The sequence below is a fragment of the Brugia malayi genome (assembly GCF_000002995.4).
Source record: "Brugia malayi strain FR3 genome assembly, contig: Bm_v4_ChrX_scaffold_001, whole genome shotgun sequence".
In the NCBI taxonomy this organism is placed as follows: Eukaryota; Metazoa; Nematoda; class Chromadorea; order Rhabditida; family Onchocercidae; genus Brugia; species Brugia malayi.
The window spans coordinates 13,833,993-13,855,252 of record NW_025062479.1 but is presented as its reverse complement, the minus strand read 5'-3'; the positions used below and the strand labels follow the sequence as shown (position 1 = coordinate 13,855,252).

Genomic DNA, 21,260 nt, shown 5'->3' with positions numbered 1-21,260 from the left:
AAAAAAAAGAAATAAGCTAACTGATATAAAATATAAAATAAACTAAAAATAAACTGGATCAAATTCAAGCAAAAAATTTAATTTTGCTATTAGTTTAGTATCTGTGTAAAAATTCAATCATTTAGAGTTATGATATAACTAATTTAAGTTTGCAATGAATAATAAGAGTGTTAATTGAAAGGATAACTTTTAAACTTCCATGGAAATCTCGAAATTATTATGGATAATTGAAATAGGATATAATCATATCTCATATTTTGTTATTACTTATATAACGAAATATGAAATACAATTTTAATTTTTTTCTTACGCCTGTCAATCAAGAGTAATGTAATGAAAAATTAAAACTTAAACTGAAACTGAATCATTAATTTTGTCCAAAAAAAGCTTTTAAAAATTCAAATAAAAAAGCTAATGAAATTAGCCAAAAATCTCAAAAAATTTAACTTATTATTTTATTGGAACTCTTAAAATTATTAAAAGTACTCTTAAAAATTATTTTTAGCTCCGCCAAAGTTAGGTGCTGATGAATCATTGGAAGTAATCAGTGGAAAAAGTGTGATATTGAATTGTGATTTGGTGGAACAGGAGGGAATCAAATCAACCATTTCATGGCTTATGGTTAGTAAACAATAATTACACGACTTTATATCCAATTAAGCGCTATTATTTTCAAAAGAGTCAATTGTAAACACAATTATTTATTTGTCTTTGCCTAAAAAAAAAAAAAAAAAAACTCATATTCTTAAAATTATATATAAACATGCTAAAAATTTAATTTTTAAATCATATATGCTAATTATTCATTAAACAAATAATTCTTTTCTTTTCTGTTTTAATATTTTATGAATAATTTAAATTTAACTTTAAATAAATCACATAATTTTGAAGTCAAAAACTAAAAAAGAATTAAAAAACAAAATGAATTTCTTCTTAGAACAAAAACGTATATAATTTTTACATATAAAATATATTGAATTTTAGTGTAAAAAATTAAACATGAACATGCTAAAAACTTAATTTTTAGATATAAATGTACTAAATTTATTTTGAAAAAAAAAAAAAAAAAAGCAAATTTAAATATTTACTTTAATAATTCATAGCTGTAAGATATAAAAAAGGAAATCGAATCAAATATTAAATCTTTGTATTTATTTATTGGAAAAAAAAAACATTTGGTACTTGTGTCATATTATAGAATGGTTTTGAAATGTTACCAACAAATGCACAAATCGTTTTAAATGGACGCCGCATGTACATTAATGAAGCAACGATTCTTAATGAGGGCATATATCAGTGTCGAGCGAGGAATAGCGCCGGTGAAAGCACTAAAAATTTCGCATTAAACGTTTTAGGTATATCATTTAATTAATATATTGTAGGATAGGATAAACCATTACTGATTGATCTAGTGGATGAAATATTGAATTGATCTAATAATAGAAATATTGATTGTCCTATCCTATTCATAATTAATTATTTTTAAAATATAACATACTGTGAGATAAAATAGATCATAGAAATACTAATCTAATCTATTTACAATTAATGATTCATTTTAAATTATTCATTCAAGCATTATGTATTTGTTTCATTATCACATTTATAGTTTTTGGAAGTTTCTGAATATATTTCGAATTTATTATTTAATAACATTTACAATATTTGAAATTAATACATTTTATAAATTAAATTACGATTTATCCTTATTTCATTTTTGTTTTTTTTGTTTTTTTTTTTTTTTTTTTGTTTTTTCATATATTTATTATATGCTTAATTATTATAGTACCACCAACTTTTCGTGATAAAAAATACGAAACAAACATTCAAGTGACATCGGGGATGGCATTATCATTGATATGTTATGTGGATGGTCATCCATTACCAAATGTCCAGTGGCTACATAATGGTCAAATGCTAAATGAAAATCATACTTCAATGAGTGATCGAAATCAAAAATTAGTTGTACAACATAATGATTATGCTAATCATAGGTGTATTTTGAACGTAATTTTTCACATTTGTAGGAGGAAAAAATATTCAAAAATTTATTTATTTATTATTTTGCAGAAATATTACAAAATTTAAGCAGTAGTAATAAGCAGAATTTCACATTTTTACATTTGTAGTAGAAAAAAAAATTATTTGAAAATTTTATCTATTTTTTTACAGAATTATTGGAAAATTTAAACAATATTAATAAGCAAAATTTCAGGTTTTCACTTTGATAGAAAAAAAAAATTGTTTAAAAATTTATTTATTTATTTATTTACAGAAATATTAGCGCATTTGAGCAGAATTTCACAAAGAGTTCAGATATTTTAAATGACGAAGTAATCTTAGAACTAAATAATCAATTATACTAACTTATATTATTAGTATTATTTATGATCAACACATTTATCAAATTTAATTTTCATCTAATTTTTAAAAGTTTTATAAGTCTTTAATCACTAAATTAAAAATATGAATTGAAATGGAATGGTAATTGATAAATGTTAAAATTTTAACACTTTTTTTTCAGATATACATGTATTGCAAGTAATAAAGCTGGCAATATATCACGTGAATTTCTTGTTCAGGTGTGCTTATTTTTTTTTTTCTGAAATTTCCAATCGTATTTTTATTTCGCTTATATTGAAGTATTGTCACTAAGGCTGATAAAAGTAATTATTTCATTTATATTGAAGTGTTATCATAAAACTTATAAAAATAATTTTTACTAAAAATGCTTTTATTATTAGTTACTATTATTGTTATATTTTGTATATTTTTAATGCAACCATTTTTTTATTCGCTTTCAGATGATAGTTCCTCCAGCAATTATCAATTCTGATAATTATTCGTCAGTTGAAGTTGTCGAAGGAAATGCGATAACATTAGAGTGTCCACTGGTCATACCAATTAATATCGTTGATATAGAATGGTTTAAAAATGGTCGTCCAATAACGGTCTGTATAAAAAATTCTTTTTTTTTTTCTGGTTAAATAAATCAATAGAAATGGAATAAATCATTGCCATTTAATTTTTATTATTTTTATTAATTAAAGATAGGCTAGTATGACATTTCCTTTTCTTACATTTATTATTATATTACTTAATATATTATTATATTAAGATTTGAGCTGTAATTTAAACTTCTTTAACTACTTCAATTCTTTGTTGTAATACACATTTAAGCAAACATTAACTACACTTAAATGGACTCGAATTTTCATTTAATAAATTAAATTATCATTCTGGCTTACTTCTTTATATATTTGAAAATATTATGTAATTGAAACGTGATGATATATTTAAGTAAACGTCAACTACACTTAAATCAATTCAAATTTTCATTTAATAGAATAAATTTTTTTGAATCATTATCTCTTTTTTATATTCTTTTATAGTCGAATGATGCAAAAATGCAAATTTCATTGGATAAAACTCAATTAGTAATTGCCGGTATTCAAAAAGAAGCTGAAGGTATGTATACTTGTGTAGCAAGAAATCCAGCTGGTCAAGCAACACGAGAATTTGATGTTTCAGTCATTGGTAGATATTTTGAAAAATTTTTTTACTAAATCTTTACGTAGCAATAGAACATGTTTTTATAAATTGGTGAATCGAAATTGATTAGAAATATACCCATAATTATGATAAATTCATGTCTTAAAACTGTTTACAAATATGGTCATATTTATGAAATGATATTTTGAGATTGACTACAAGTGTGACTCATAATTCGAAATTGATGAAAATTATATTCGTAATTATGAATTCATATTTTGAAATTATTTACATATCGTAATTAAAAATTGAATGTTTTTCTTTTTTGTTTACAGTTCCTCCAAGTATTATTGGTAAGGCAGTTGAATATATTTCAATTGTGGAAGATGAATCATTAGAACTTGAATGTGATTTTGAAGCAGACCCCATTCCAGAAATGTACTGGTTTAAAGATGGTGCTAATATTGATGATAGTGTACAGGTGAATGAATCTTGTTATATCGTCTATTTTTTTAATTCATTTATCAGGAATATGTACTCATTAAAAAATAAAAAATAAAAACTTCATAACAATGAAATGTAAGAATTAAATATTGGGAGACAAATAAGTTAATCGGAAGAAAAAAATTCTATTGCGAAAATTTTTAAAGTCAAATTATCAGTTCAAAAAAAAAAAAAACAAAAGAAATAGTAATCCTAAAAATTTGTCTAATATATAAGATCAAATTGTTAATGATTCAAATAAACTTAAATAGATGCGATTATCAAAATAATTCAAATAAACTTAACTCATACTAATCTTCTCTTATCGATAGCTAATATTTTAATTATAGCTTTTAAATGAGAAAAGAACTGCATTAGTATTATCAGTGAATTCTAATAGTGCTGGAAGTTATCGTTGTGGAATTATCAATAAAGCTGGTCGTGCCGAGAAAACATTTAATGTGCATGTTATTATGAAACCTGGTATGTTGATTTTTTGCAACATAAATAATTTATCTTTTAAAAATTTTCATATTAAATATATCGAAATATTTTATAGAAATGGAAAATGCTAATGTAACAGCATTAATTGAAACACTTGCACATCAACCAATAAGCCTTGAATGCCCATTAATGATCACTTCCGATGTTAATATCTCATGGACTAAAAACTCTATCCCATTGATTCCTAATAATAATGATATACAGGTAATAATTATTAAAGTATCACATATTTCAATGTTTCAAATATTTACTGAATAGAGAAGGAAGTGGTAAATTTTTTTAATTAATTAAATGTTTTTGTTTAATAGATGATAAATACATCTAGTCAAATTTATCTTTCTTTTATTGCCAGCTTGTTATATTTTCTAATGGTTTTGAAAGTTTTTAAATCAGTTGCATTTCAGATTTTAAATAGTGGACGACAGCTTGTTATCTCTGATGTTCAATCGGATGATCAAGCAACGTACAGTTGTGTGGCACGTAATAAAGCTGGTGAAGCAAGCAAAAATTATAGATTATCAGTAATTGGTAAATTAATTTTAAAACATTATAAAAGTTTTGGAGAATTTTTAATGATATATGATTTGAAATTAGCAAAATTTTGTTGACCAAAAAGCTTTATCTAATATAATACTGTTGTAATTTGAATTTGATTTATATCAATATTTGTTATTGCTATTGCTGTTGTCATTGCTGTTATTGTTGTTATTTATCATTGAAAAATTTGTAAAGATTTAAAAGATTTTACAGCTCCACCAACAATTACTAGCATAGGTGGATTGTATAAAGTAATTGAAAATAATTCGTTGGTTTTACCATGTGAAGTTGAAGGCGAGCCATATCCAACAATCACTTGGATAAAGGTTAAAAGCAATTTAGCAAGTGTGATTTCATTTTTTTTTTCTAAATAATCGATATTAATAGTACATTAGGATGTCAGTGGTGTATCAGTGATAGTCAGTGTACTAGTGATAAGCGGCATATTGGTGATATATCACTGATAATTGATATATTATTAATGTGCTAATGATAATCAACATATTAGTAATGAATATTAATGATTGATAACCATTATTAGTGATATTCTTTACAAATTCTTTAAAATTGAGAAATGTTAATTTGAATTACTTATTTGTTGTTTTGCTTGTGCGTTTTTGCAACACTTTAAATGAATTATTGTGTTAATATATGTGATTCTTTTCAGGATGGTAAGTCAGCACTGGAATTAATTTCAGTAGAGGCACTTTCAGACGGACAACAGCTTAGAATTGCACAAGCCAGTGTGGAACATCGTGGATCTTACGTGTGTTTAGCGCGAAATAAAGTTGGCCAAGCGGAAATTAGCTTCGATGTAGATGTCATAAGTAAGTGAAAGTATAAACATGTATCCATAAAAAACTTTTATGGTGCCATTCAATTAGGAATTGCCAACATTTCTGGAAATTGGGAAAAGTTATGTGAGAATGTGACAGTCATAATTTAAATTTAATTAATGAGAAAAAAATTAAGATTTTGCTTATTTAAGCAGTAATTAGTGAAATTTTATTTAGCTCTTCCGGCAATAGCTGAAGGAGTGAAGAAAATAATTGAAGTGATACGGAATGATTCGACTGTAATTCATTGTCCAATAATTGACAAAAGATTTTCCGGTGAAGTAACTTGGCATGTTTTAAATTTTATAAAGTCTAATTCTCATTTTTGTTCATTTACTTGATTGAAATAAGCCTTAAGATGTTAGCAGTATTAACAAGTAGAACTAAAACACTAATGTTTTTTATGATTAAGGAAAATTTAGATAAGATTTATTTAAACAGGTTAACAATATACTAATCAAATTATTAATAAATTAATAGGTAAAGAATACATTTAATCGAATAATTCTCTCTAATGGAAATTGCACTGATCTTTGAGAGCACTATTCATCAAATGGAATTAAGAAGTGAAAAAAAAAAAAAAGAATTTTAAATAATCATGATAATTTCAGGCTAAAAGATAATCAACCAATGAAAATTGATGGTCAGAAATATGCAATATCACAGCTAAGTCGTAAACTTCACATTAATCAGTAATTTTTAAACATTTTTTTTAAAAGTAGAATTAAAGCAACAATTACAATTTAATTAACAAGCAGTCATTACAATTATAAAAGTGCAGTTTTGCATTGCCATTTTTTAATTTCAGATATTGATGAATTTTTCTCTTCCACTTTTTTTTTTCTCTTCTTTTTCTTCTCAAAAATATTTTACAAATTTAATCTCTTGAAATTCTAGGATCTCTCTCTCTTTCTCATCGCGAATCTACCGAGAGTGATTTACCTTATCTTTTGAATGTACCATACTTTCAGTGTGATATGTATAATGATACCTTATTCTTCTGAAATTTTATACTTTCATTATTAAGAGCTCATCTACCTGATGAAGGAAGATACAGTTGTCGTGTCCGGAATGATGCCGGTGAATCAAGAGTCGACTATAAATTAAACATTCTACTTCCACCAGAAATATTAATTCTAGATAAGGACAAGAACAGGTGTGATATTTCATTTGAAAATAGAGAAATCATTAGAAGAATGAATTATTATAGCAATTAGCTTGAACTCTTAAATTGTAATGATGCATAACAATTTGCAAATTCATACTAATTCATAACGATTCATATTTAAAATTTATTTTTCATATATTTGTATGCTTAAGATTTTCTTTCAATTACTATTATTATTGCTTATTTAAAATTTCACAAAGCATTATAAGAAAATTTGCATATAAAGATAATTTGCCGGTTAATACGACTTGTTTAATAGCTAACTAAATAACTAAAATCTATTAGCTGTTAATAGAGAGATAACGGGAATATCTCGTGGTAGAGAGTTTTTTTTTTTTCTTTTTTTTTAAATAAATTTTGAATAAACAATAAATATTAATTGAATGATAATAGAACTGTTAAAATACTTGTCAATTTTAAAATTTATAACAAAAATTACATTATATATAAATTGTAGAACTGTAGTCGAAAACAGTGCAATTTCATTAAGTTGCCCGGTAACTGGTAAACCGGAACCGATAGTAGAATGGTTTAAAGATGGTGAGCTCCTTACATCAATTAACATTACAAAACGAATTGATACAGGACATATAAAAGGCAATGATCTAAAAATCACGAATGTAAAAGTAAGTTACCTGTAAAACTAAGGTAAATTAGTGTATTATTAAATGATTAATAAAAAATTATTAAAATATTGCACCATTTTTGTTATTAAATTGCTTAATAATATATACTTTTAGTTTCTTCTATTTTGTTAATTTTTCTACTTAAAATCAAAAAAAAGAAAAAAAGAAATGACAGTTTGTTTTTTGAATTTTTTTTTTAAACAGCTCTCATATAATTCATTGAAATTTGATTGCAATATTGCAGGTTATAAATTCAGGCCGTTATACATGTGAAGCACGAAATAAGGCTGGAATGATAGAACAAGACATTTTATTATATGTTATGAGTAAATTTTTAATTTTAATATAATTTTTTTTTTTCAATCTCTAATGTTTTCTCCCCAAATTTTCAATAGAAAATTTCTGTTTTTTTCCTGTAATTCAAGAAGTATGCTAATCTTTGATCTTTGAAATTTTTATATTATTATTTCTTTTTAATCAAAAATGTACATTTAAAACATAAAAAAATTTATTTTAGCACCACCAAAAATAGAAAGCGAGGCGATACGTACCGAAATCAGCGGTAAATCACAAAGCGCTTTGACAATTAATTGTCCTGCATATGGTCGTCCAACGCCAACAGTAGCATGGTTAAAGGATGATAAACCATTTTATCATGATTCTGATGTTTATTTATCAGCTAACGGAAGGAAATTACATTTTTTAAATTTAAAAAAGGTTTATTATCATTTCATACAAAATTCATTTTGATACTTATCTTAAAACTGTATCAATATTTTAAAATAAATAAGGAAATACCCTAAAATGGATATTAGATTGTTTTTCAAACTGTGATAGTTATTTTAAAATGAATATCTTAACGAACATGAAAAAAAAAAAAGATTATTAAATTAAAAATTCACTCAATTAAGTGTTAAAAGTTGAACAATTTCTTCTTGATTACTAACCAGCAAAAAATTCTTGATGAATCTATTGCTAAGTATCAGAAAATTTCAAGATTCTAATCAAAATTTATTTGATTAGTGTATTTTTTTTAACATTGACCTAGAAAAGAATGTTATGTCGACTTTGACCTGAAAATTATTTTATATTGATCTTTCTCAACGAGCAGGAAAAAGGAGTAAAATTTATCACCTAAAAAATTGTGTTTTATTAAATGTTAAGAGGTTATGAATCGTTCTGCACCACTCAGAGAAAAAAAAGAAAAATATTATTCCGGAATAATGTTTAGACTAGAAAATAATTTTCTGGAATTATTATTCTGCATTAATGTTTAGACTAGAAAATAACCTACCGGAAACATTATTTCGGAATGATGTTGAGATTAGAAAATACATTTTCAGGATGATGTTGATCGTTACACTTGCATTGCACGAAATCCAGCTGGCGAGGAAAAGCGTGATTTCATCGTGAAATTATTAGGTAAAATAATTGTTCTGGAATATTTTAAGAAAAAAATTAAATTAAAAATTGCAATTTTCTGCATAATTAAATAATTTGACGTTCATTTTTTTACATAAAACATTTCTAAAACATAGGAATTTTTCAAAAAATTTTTTTCTATATTTGATGAATAATATTGGTAATTGAATAATTTATTTTGAAAAGAATTTGGGAGGAAAATGATTAACTGTAGTATTTATTATTTTTTTTAAGGAAATATTTTAAATAATCTATTTCTGGTTAAAAAAAGTACAAATTTAGAAGCACCAACAATTGAAGGACCAAATATTTTACATCGTATGCAGGTGAATGCAGGTCGAACAGCAATTATTAATTGCCCAGTATTCGGCAGCCCTGAACCATCAATAGTATGGCTTAAAAATGGACAAGCATTAGAGAATGATAAACATTTTGCTATCTTAAATGGTGGACGGCAACTTGAAATAAGCGATACTTCTATGGCTGATGATGCAAGGTAGGTTTATTTGTTTTATTTATTTATTTATTTATTTTTCAAAACTCATAAAAAAAGCTTTTTTTATAGAACAATAAAAAAATATCTTTTATATGCGTGGATACTAGAAATTAATACTTTTTTATGTATTAAAAGAAAAAAAAATCTTGTTATTTTAGTAGAAAATAAAAATTAGAAAAAAATATGACTTATTTAATAAAATGAAATAAACAATTTAGGTAATAATTTTGTATTATTTACAGATATACATGTATAGCAACAAATGATATTGGTTTAGCTGATTTGGAAACTTATCTTCAAGTTATGAGTAAGTTGATACTGCATACATATATATGATATAACAATTATATGTGTTAAATCAGTAATAGCAATAAAATTAACTTTAAAGTACCAGTTGAAAAGTTATTTAGGAAGCCCAGTGATAGCTGGGGACAAGCAGGAAGTAGTTGAGGTATTTGTTAATGAAGCAAAAGATTTGTTTTGTGATGTTTCGGGCACCGAACCAATTGATATTGAATGGTTACGTGACGGAAAAGCTATCGAATTTGCAAGCGAGTCACGTTCTACAATCAATAGTTACCTTCAGGTTCATTTATTTTCTGGTATTTTTGGACGAAATAAATTGAACTATCGTTGTTGCTGTTTTTGTTGGTGTTATTGTTGTTAATGTTTTTATTGTTAATTGTTGTCGTTGTTGTTATTGTTGTCATTTGTCATATTTTGCTAAAGTTTTGAAATGTATGGAAAGAATTCTGAAAACGCATCGTTTTACTAGGTTTCCTCTCGTGGTCGAATTTTGCACATTCTATTGGCGCAGATCACGGATACTGCTCGATACATGTGTGTTGCACAGAATACTGCGGGTGAAGCTAAGAAAATATATGATTTACATGTTTTGGGTAGGTTTTTAATAAATTTTTATTGCTTGAAATTTTAGTAATAAAGTTGAAAATAGAAGATGCATACTAGAAAGCATATAAACATATTGTGACATAACGTGTATTGACATGACGTGGAAATTAAAAATGCGTATTAAAAATTAGCGTATAAATCGTGACATGGCGTAAAGATCGAAATAAAAGCACTAACGCACTGTCACATGACATGAAAGCCAGAAAAAGCACAATAGTATTTTGACACGACGTAAAAATAAAAAGACATTAACGTATTGTTACAAAAAAACCAAAAAATACATAAATGTGTAGTGATGTTGAGAAATCTATGATGGACCAATTTAGTTTTCCGTAATTTAATGTTTTCTTACTAAATTTCTATTTATTATAACTCATTGAAATTTTAAAATTTTAGTTCCACCTATCATTAGCGAAACCTCTTCCTCACCTCCGTTGCAAACAGTAATTCCCGGGACCGGCTTTTCTTTGGAATGTGTAGTTCAGGCTATTCCGGATGCACAAGTTTGTTATTTTTGAAATTTAAAATTTTTCATTTTGTTAATTAAACCAGTAATGGAAATTCTTCCTTTGAATAAAACTATTCTGGATGTTATCACTTTTTTGATTTTATTAGATGTTATGAATTTATATTTGTAATTAATTCATATTTTTTTAACACTTCCTTTTCTTCTTTTTTTAAATTTAAAATGTTGAGACAACAAACATTTGTAGCATAGTTTTAAAATAGCTCCTCGAAACTTATTATTATTGATATTCTTTAAATAACAATATATTTATAGTATTTGGTAAACTATTTCAATTTATTTTTAAATTGTATTTCTTTTTATTCATTAATTTGTTTATTATTTTAAGATTATATGGACAAGAAATAATCTATTAATTAAACCGGATTATCATTCAGTATTTCTCAATAATAATCAAACATTATGGATAAATATTGCACGTGATGGCATAGATGGACGTTATACTTGTACGGCAACAAATAAAATTGGTCAAGCAAGTCGTGATTTTATCATCAAACTTACTGGTATTCTTCTCTGTTATACAAATTTCAACAAATTTACCTTTATAAAAAATAAATTAATTAAAAATTCTTATTTCATTTCAATTTAATATATAGAAATATATTTTTTTCTTTCTTTTTCAAATTGATATATAATATATTTAGAATATTAGCAAAATTATTAATTAAAATAATGCAATTATTATTTGTAATATAATTTTAATTTAAATTACTTAAATTTAATCATTTTACTTTAATTTTAGTTCCACCAATTGTTGATCGGGTTATTCAAGAAATCGAGGTAGTGGTAGGTGAATTTGTCATTTTGACTTGCAATGCACTTAGTGGTAGTGGAAAAATAGCAACAAAATGGATTATTGATGGACGAAAAGTGAAAAACGGGCGAATCAATCCAAATATTTTAGTATTTTTTTAAAATTTATTATAATCAAAATTTTTGTATTCATATTCAAGTGAAGAAATGAAATTTTTATTTAAAAATTTACACTTAATAATTATGCTGTTTTGTAAATGATTAGTAAAATATTCAAAAAAAAAAAAAAAACTTTTTTCTAGTTTTATCACTATATATTCCTTTTAAAATGAAAGTGAAAAGATTGTTGAGAAGGTTTTTTTTATCGTTTAAATCATTTTTTTAACTCATTAATCTTATTAATTTTTTATTCAAAATGATGATGATCATTATGAATAAATGATTTTAATTAATAAAATAATTGTTAGCCTTAAAAATTAATCTTTTTTTTTTCTAAATTTGCATATGAAAAATTGATTATGCTAGGTGGATGATCGACGAATCGAAATTCGAAATGCACGTTTGAGTGATTCGGGTAATTATATTTGTGTCGTTGAAAATGAAGCAGGAGAAGCAAGAAAAACATATCAGCTTACTGTAAATGGTACTTATAAAAATTTGCTAAGTTCTATTAAAATCTAATATCTAAATTTAATATGCAAATTTTACATAATTTTTCACTTAATTAATCATTTAATTTGAATGTATCATTAGCCCATTTCATTGAATATTCAAATTCATTGTAAGAGTAACATTATTCATTTAGCTAATTACAAACTCATAAATAAAATTGCACAGATCAAATTTCGTAATTTCATATGCAATAAAATATATGTTGAAGGTTTTCATTGTCAAAAAGAAACACAGATGAAAAATTTTATTTGGAAATTTCTTTAAATTAACATAACAAAGCAAATGAAATTAATCATTCTCAAAATATATTTTAGTTCAAATTAAAATGTAATCGAAAATAGACAAAGAATGTTAATGAATATTATCAAATTAAATTAATGAATTATTCATTTCATAATTCATTTGCAAAAAAAAAAAAAAAGAAAGGAAGAAAAGTATAAAAATTGATAGATATAAGCATTTGCGTACTGTAAATCTCGAAAAATCCGATGTTTTTTTCTTAAATTTCAAACAAAAAAGGAATTTTTTCTTTTTTTGAATTTCTCATACTTACTTCAGAGCCGCCGCGTTTTTTGGATATGACCAATTTAAATCCATCAATTATTGTTGGGAGACCGTTATTATTGGACTGTTCCGTAACCGGTACGCCAAAACCGGTACTCATCTGGACAAAGGTTAGTTAACCTTGGAACAAAAAAAAAAAGAAAGAAAGGAAGATTGCCCTTTTTCTAAAAGCTATTTTTTTCTTATTTTTTGATTTAAAGTGACTGTTTATTATTACTCGAAATGAAATTTAAATTTTTGCTAAATATATTATATTGAAATTATAAAATAAGAAATATTTTACTATGCAATTTAATCAATTGGAACACTATGTTAGTAGTAATTACATTTATATATTTTAATATATCTTTCATAAAAATTTAATTTTCATACCATAAATTTTTTAGCATAAGTTTTCCTTTTTCTCGTGAGAATTAACTATCAAATTAATTATTACTAATAATAGAAAAGAAAAGAATTACATTAAAAAGTTGAAAAAAAGAAAATGAAAAAAGTTAAAATTATTCCACAATAAAGTGATCATTCATCATTATCATCATTATTATTAATCAGTGATAATAATGATAACATTATTATCATTAGCATAATCTAAGGCAGCAAATGGAAAATAGCAGTGATAATAGTGTCAAATAAAATTTTGGTTGTAAGATAATACCACGACAAATACCATAGCGATTGCATTTTTTGCCACCAGCACAATCTAGGCCTACGCGCCAGATAGGCCTATTATGAGTTGATGCTAAATTAAATCGACGATATGCATTTTGACAACGTCGTGATGCAGGTTTCTGTAAGAAATTACTAATTAAAATTAAATTTGTGAAAAAATTAAAAAATATTAATTAAGATTAAATTTTACATTCAAAATTTTTATCATTTGTTTTTTTCTGTTTCCGGTTCAAATTCCTTAAATTTGCTTATAAATGATAAATTATATATATATATATATATATATATATATATATATATATATATATATATATATATATATATTTTGCATTTTGTGAAATTAACTTCAAATAAACCAAAATACATATTAAGAATTTTTTAATTAGTTTCCTGCTATATATATTTTTTAGAATGAAGTGTAATTAGTTACCAAAATTTCTTAAAGTGTAAATTAGCATTAATTTTTTTATCCATAGAGAGAAAACTGATAAATTAAATGAGTAATTTATTCCTCAATACTGAATTTATCAAAATAATTAAATTATTTGTACTTTTTTTTAAACAAAATTTTGTAATAAATGAGAGATTAGAGAAATATATTGTTCGACTATTTCCTCTAAAATATCATACAGGGCATTTGAAGGTTATTCTGAGCGCAGCGACCATTTAACTTTATTATTGATTTAAATTAAATTTGTATCACAGTTAGGTAAAGCTAATAATTATGCATTTCAATATAACTTTAATATAAAAAAAATTGTCCTTTAGATAAAAGTTGTTGAAAAGTATACACATTAGACATTTTCATTACTTGTGAAAATTTTCAATTTATATTTTATTCACATAATGAAAATTCAAACAGAAATGATAAGCTATAAAGCTAATTCATATTTTTAGTTTATTGTTAGATTATCAAAAAATTTCTTACTGTTGTTATACTATCAAAAAAAAAGCAAAGGTTATAAGTTAAGTTAAAATGCACTTCTTTATACTACATTTCTTTTTTTTTTTTAAGATTAAAGTAAAACTTTGGCGAACTTGACAATAACAGATGCTAATCTAAAAAGAAAAAAAAAAACTTTTTTTATGCTTGATAATTTTATGTTAACTGAAACATTTCTCAGTTTATTTTTTTTTTCTTTTTTCTTTTTGCAAATGAAAAAGTTATGGAAAGGCGGTTTTTTTTTTTTGAAGTAATAAAAAGTAAAATTAAATAACGAAATAAAATTGAAGTAAAATTGAAAAAATAATAAAATAAAATTAAAATGACTATAAACTTACAACATTAAAATCATAGCAACAGAGTTGACAACGATCATCTGAAGCAAATCCTGTATCAGGATCAATTAATGGGCAATCACAAACCATTAAATGTGGACTGATACGAGCACATGGATTTTCACAAATATCATCCACACATATTTTCTCCATCCTAAATTTTTCTTTTAATAAAATTTTATTTTATTCAATGCTTATTATTAGCTCTTATTTAATAAAATAATTAATATTAGACTTTTTAAGCAAAATTTTACTAAAATAAATATCATTTAGCATTCTAATACTATATTTATAAAGGATACTTTTCGTTCTTTGTTTTTTTTTGTTTTTTTTAAATCTAAATTTTCATATTTGTAACAGAACTTTTCTATTTTTTATTTTTTTGATGCAATGAATCAAGAAGATTACTTTTTCTAATATTCTTCAATTCAAATATTCAAATACGTCACTTGTGCTAAATTTGAAAAAAAAATTTCGCAACGATAATTAATGTTTGATTTTTTTTAAAAAATTTTTTTTCCATAATTAATTATATTCACATCTTATTAATTTATACATCTATGAAATCATTTTTTCTTTTTTTTTTCTTTTTTGATAAATATAAAATGAAAGTATAAACAAATGAAGTAATTAATTAATTAACTAAGCCTAACTTTCGATCGCAATATTGTCCAGGTTTCTTATCATGACACACACTATTTGAGCATTTGCCCTGAAGGCATAATCGTGCCGGATCCGTATCATCGCATGCTAAACCTTCTAGCTCGGCGCCATTTTGACGACAAAGTGCACAAGCTTCACGCTCCCATCTTTCTCCATTATCTCTTCAAATTAAATTTACATTTTTTTCTTTTATTCAAAAAAAAAAACTCAAAAAAGAAATATTTTTTTTTAGCAATAGTTTATTCATTACTATGAAAAGAAGCAAAACAAAGATAAATTTAAAACAAAATAAAAAGAGATTTAAATAAAATAAAAAAGTAAAAAAAGAAACTTAATATAAAACTAAAATTCAAATATGTCTAAATTTTTTATCTTCTATTATTTTATAATTAATAATTTAAATTCGAAAAAAATTAATATATTATTGATGTATTTTGGTTTATTTGCTTTTTTCTGTTTTTTCTTTTTCCTTTTATCTTTCCCTGAAATTTATGTTATTTCTAAAAAATTTAAGCGCATATCTAAATAAGTCTTTTTCTTATACCATTTGAAAGAGAAATGCACTTTTATTGTGTTCGTTTTTTCTTTTTTTTTGCTTCTTTCTTTTTTTCTTGGTGACAAATCAGCAGGTGGTAAGGAAATCAGTTTTAAATGAATGCTTCATTGCAAGGACAATTGTGGAAAAAGAAAAAAAAAAAACCTTTTTCTTTTAAATTTTTAACTCAACAAGAGATGACTATCAAGAAATTGAATAAAATTCAAAGAGTTATTTTCTGATTAGAACAACTAGGTTATATTTTACATTTCAAAAAAAAAAAAAAGTAGACTTAGTTTTTTAAAAAAAAATTTTTTATGAATAGTAAATTTGCGTACTATATTAAACGTTCTAAGTATACTTAGAAGAAAAAAGAAAAACGATTACATCTTAAAATGATATTTGTAAAATCAAATTTTAAGTTTTATATCTGATATTACAGTTGAATGAGCTCACTTTTCCTTATCATTGAGAAAAGGAAATTTTTGATAAGAAAAAGATAATTAAAAGATATTTTCATTTTTGTTTTCTATTGTTTTATTTTCATTTAAAATTTTTATTCCTTTTTTTTTGAATATGTTTGCAAAAAAATTTTCCCATACAGTAAAAAATTTTACCCAAATTAATTAAGTACCGTAAATCCCATATTTTTATTATTGCGAGTTATTTTATCAAAGTATTAAAATTACATATTTTAAAAGAAGAAATGACAACAAAAACTTGATCTTAACAATCTTCTAATGCAATTTAGAAAGAAAATGATAAATCTTATAAGCATTAACAAATTTTTAAACATTTTTAAAATTAAACATGTATCATATATTTTGTAATTCATTATTTAAAGAATAGAAAATATTAATGTCTTTTAGTAGCACAAAATTTAAATTCAATAATTTTCTAATGCAATTTAGGAATAAAAGTAGAAATTTTACAAACAAATCCTCAAACATTTAATTAACAAATTTTTACTAACACTTCTTTAAATATTAACTAACAAATTTTTGAATACTTTTTGAAATTTTTTGAATAAATTTTCATATTCTTCATAAATATGTTTATATGAAAACTATATACAAATTATTTCATTGATCTATTTCGTTTCCTAAATGATATACATTTATTTTTATTAAAAAAAAAAGTTTAAAGTTAATAGTTCAATAGTTTTTTTTAGTTTTAAAAAAATTAATGGTTTGTGATACCTTAGCATTTTATACTAGCATTACTATGCATATGGATTTGTTATTTTTAAAAAAAAAAAGTTTTAAAAATAGAAATAATAACTGATAATACCTCAGAATATTATAATGATGTGCTGGCATACAACGTGAATTTGAATTACCACAACACAAATAGCAATAATTGTCTTCTTCCACGTCACATTCGCATTGTTTCATTCCACGGGTTGAGCATACTGACACACAGCTAAAAATTTTAATTTCTTTGTTCACTTTTATTTTGCACTAATTTTATTTTATTTTAATTTTCACATATAAATGCATTTTATTTATTTTTTGAATTGAAAAAAAAAAGAGAGAAAAGACAAAAGAAAAAGAACCAAAGATTATTTATATATATATAAATTTAAACTTTTTAAAGACATTTTGGAATAAAATTAAATCGTTGATTTTTTTCTCCGTCTATGCATCGATCTAATTTATTTTAAAAAAACTTCAAAAAACTATTTTATTTTCACATGTCACATTCGATAAATTTGATAACTAAATTCTGTTTTATTTGTGACTACAGGACAAATATAAAAATTTTAGTAAAAAGACAAATATATAAGAAAAATTTATTGTGGTATAATTAGGAAAGTAAAAGTTCTCACTTCTTTTCTCCTTTTTTTTTTTCCCTTCTTTCTGTCTCTCTCCTTTCCTGTTCTTTTTTCTATTGCTGAGGAAATAACTTAACAATGGATTAGGAAAAAAGAATTAATATTTTCAATTATTTCATCTTTTCTTTTATTAAGCTTTTTTTTCTGCAGGTGAGATTGAAAACTAAGCGCATTTCTTATGATTGACATATATATTTAAAAAAAATGAATGGATGAAAATGGAAATGTGACTGTTAGCATTCAAATATTATTAATCATTTAGTGGAATCATTTTAGAATATTAATATTACTTTTTTTCCATTTCAATTCTAATTTCATTCGTTGTTTTCTTTTTTTTTTGCCTTTTGTTTTTTGTTCTTTCTTAGATAATTTCAACAGAATAAAATAAATGTAACAAAGAAGAAAGTGCTAATTTTTAGAATTTCATTTTTTAGTATAAATTTTTCATAACTTTTCTCTTTCATTTTTTCCTTCTTTTTTGTCTGATTCTCTAAGTAATTTTATTGAAAAAAACAGAGAAAAGAAGGGTAATGATAAATTCCACTCATTTCATATTCTAAATTCTTATTTATTTTATTTTTTTCTTTTAAATTTAATTTATAAAAGTAAGAAATTCTTAAGGGAAATTTATTCGATCAGTAATGAAAAATAAAAAATGAAAATTTTATTCTAGAATATATGCATACATATATGTATATATAGTAGCAAATTGATATTTGGTATTTCGTTTTGTTTTCCTTTTTTGTTTCCTTTTTTATCTCATTTCTTTTTTTTGAAATGAAAAAAAAAGAGATATTTTTGTTTTAATAGGTATTTTTAAATGCAGAAGTTTAAATGCAAAAAAATTTGTTCTTTTTTCGAAAGCTTCACGATAAAAATTCATTAAATCATTTAATTTTGCTATAGGTGAATAAATTAAAACATAAGGAGGAATGAAGAAAAAACAAGTAAGTATATTATTAAATGAAAAACTGAAAACAATACTTAAAAAAAGTATCGAAAAAACAAAAAAGTGAAAAGAAGGTAATATAATTGGGAGGCGGTAATAGATGTTTATTTTTTTTAAATTCAAAATTTTTTTTTTGTAAATGTTCAGTTTGGTTAGGATTAACATATAGCAATGAGAAAATTTTAATAATAGTATTTTTATTTAAAAATTTTTATCACAAAAAATCACATTTAACTATGAGAATATTTTTTAGCAATAAAAACTTTAACAATGCAATAAAACTTCAACTTTTTTTATAACCAAATTATTTACAGCTAAGGCTTAAAAATTATCCAAACTTCACAAGGCCAAATTTTTTGGTCTATTTAGGAAAAAAAGAAAACAAAACAAAGCAAATTGAAGTGATTTTAAATTTGAAAATACAATTTAATAAAAAAATTTTTCAAATTTTTATTTCAATTTAACATATTTCTTAGGAGGTAAAGGAGAATATCACTAATTAAAATTAATAACTAATAACCAAATGAATTTAATACGTCGAACTAATTCTTAAATAAAAATTAATAATCTCTCATGCATTGATTTATATATGCCATACATTTTATTCATTCAGTTTGGGAGTTCCAAATTTTTTTATTTTACACTCAATTTCTTTGCTCCTTCAAAAAAAATAATGCAAAAAAAAAAGAAAAAACTATTAAATTTGATACAAATTATCTCTTTAAAACTTTAAAACTTGTCTGTAAGATTTCTTTTTTTATGATTTTAACTTTTTTGCCTGAAAGTTTTTGTTTCTTATATCAAAGAAATTTTTTATAAAAATATTAACTTTTTGATTTTTCTGAAGCAATTAAAAGAGGAAAAAAAAAACAAGGAAAGGAAGGAAATTTAATTGAAATTCAAGGAATTTAGAAAAAACAAACTTATTATCAAATTTAAATTTTTCAATAAATATATAATATATTAATGACCTTGAATTTCGGCAAATTCGTGCATCACTTGCGGAACAGATAGCATTTTCAATGGTGCATGATGATGGCGCATTTGACGCATTTGTAAACCAATGATGATGATGATGATGGTTTATTATGGATAGTACAAGAATAACCATAAGAACAAATCGCGGAAAAATATAGTAACTACGAAGCATCAGATGTTATCACATTGATGCATTAAATTTTTTTTTCAAAAAAAAATTTCAATTCATTTCATTCATACATTCAGTTCCATTGTGGTCAGATTGAAATTTTTTAAATCATTTAAGTTAAGCAAATCAAATAATTTATAATATTTGATAGTCTTTTCGTTTTTGGTTTTACTTTACCTGAAAAAAAAAAAAAAAAAACAATTTTATAAATGAATAATATTTTGTTTTATTCCGCAACATTACCAAGAATTATCAAAATAACAACTGCTTTTTAAAAAAAAAAAACAAATTTATTTTATAATATAAAGAAATCGATTTAATTGTTTAAAATTAAAATGCAAAAAATAATTAGTAACATTACATTATATGATAGTAATAACAAATGCTAAAAAAATGGAAAAATTGATTTAAGTTTTTTCTTATTCCTTTTCTGATTTATTTTCAGGCTATCAAATTTTGATAGAAAAGTGATAAGAATAAAAAGTTGATTTTTTAGAAATTGTTTTACAAAATTTTGGCGTTTTTTTTTTTTTCAATTTCGAAAATTAAGACTAACGTGTTATCATTTTTCCCTCTTTTTTTCCATGAATTAAAAAGAAGCAAAAAAAAAAAGGGATGAAGTCTTATTTTAAAGTATTGAAATTAGCTAACAGAAATTTTATCATCGAATGTTTTTATTTGAAACTAAGAGCAAAGAGGAAAACGAAAATAGTTGAGTAAATTGATGGCTAAAAGTTGAAATAAAATTAAGAACAGTGGTTTCATTAGCAGAAGATAAACAAATGGAACAATTTCGATTTAATTTGCTTGTTTTATTTGATAAGAACATTTCATTTTACATTATAAGCAATAAAAAAGTAATGAATTTTAAACGATAATAAAACAGACAAAACGAAAAAGATAAAGTTGAAAAACAATTGAAAAAATTAGATCTAAATTTTAATTCGATCCATTTTTTCTTTTGTTTTTTGTTTTTTTGTTTTTTTGTTTTTTTTGTTTTTCTAAAACGATACCTTCAAAAGTAAACATCTAAACAGTTGCTATGGACATCTCATTAAATACTAATATTAAATTTAAAAAAATGGAAATTTTTTCCACATATTTACTTAATTTCTAATTGAGTCAAAAATTTTATGTGAAAGAAACTTTGAATTAAATGAAATAGGATGAATGAAAATTTATTATATAACTACT

General features: G+C 23.6%; 2 protein-coding genes across 2 annotated transcripts; one reads left to right on the top strand and one right to left on the bottom strand.

Annotated features, from left to right (window-relative positions):
• Window positions 1-154: 154 nt before the first annotated feature.
• On the top strand, window positions 155-13,110 carry Bm12984 (Immunoglobulin I-set domain containing protein; the record flags this gene model as incomplete). The annotated part of the gene is made up of 29 exons (XM_043074788.1): window positions 155-167; window positions 506-621; window positions 1,199-1,355; window positions 1,787-1,994; window positions 2,525-2,582; window positions 2,805-2,951; window positions 3,393-3,537; window positions 3,828-3,973; window positions 4,326-4,458; window positions 4,535-4,683; window positions 4,884-5,007; window positions 5,230-5,342; window positions 5,684-5,843; window positions 6,030-6,141; window positions 6,464-6,544; window positions 6,880-7,008; window positions 7,478-7,646; window positions 7,891-7,972; window positions 8,164-8,363; window positions 8,990-9,068; window positions 9,351-9,564; window positions 9,807-9,871; window positions 9,975-10,150; window positions 10,340-10,463; window positions 10,873-10,979; window positions 11,331-11,505; window positions 11,745-11,905; window positions 12,281-12,398; window positions 12,986-13,110. 29 exons carry the CDS (start codon window positions 155-157, stop codon window positions 13,108-13,110), a joined length of 3,786 nt encoding a protein of 1,261 aa, XP_042930722.1.
• Window positions 13,111-13,569: 459 nt separating this feature from the next.
• Bm3399 (conserved hypothetical protein,hypothetical protein) lies at window positions 13,570-20,030 on the bottom strand (the record flags this gene model as incomplete). Its single annotated transcript, XM_043074787.1, has 5 exons — window positions 13,570-13,779; window positions 14,942-15,092; window positions 15,592-15,762; window positions 17,427-17,558; window positions 19,891-20,030. 5 exons carry the CDS (start codon window positions 20,028-20,030, stop codon window positions 13,570-13,572), a joined length of 804 nt encoding a protein of 267 aa, XP_042930721.1.
• Window positions 20,031-21,260: the final 1,230 nt, after the last annotated feature.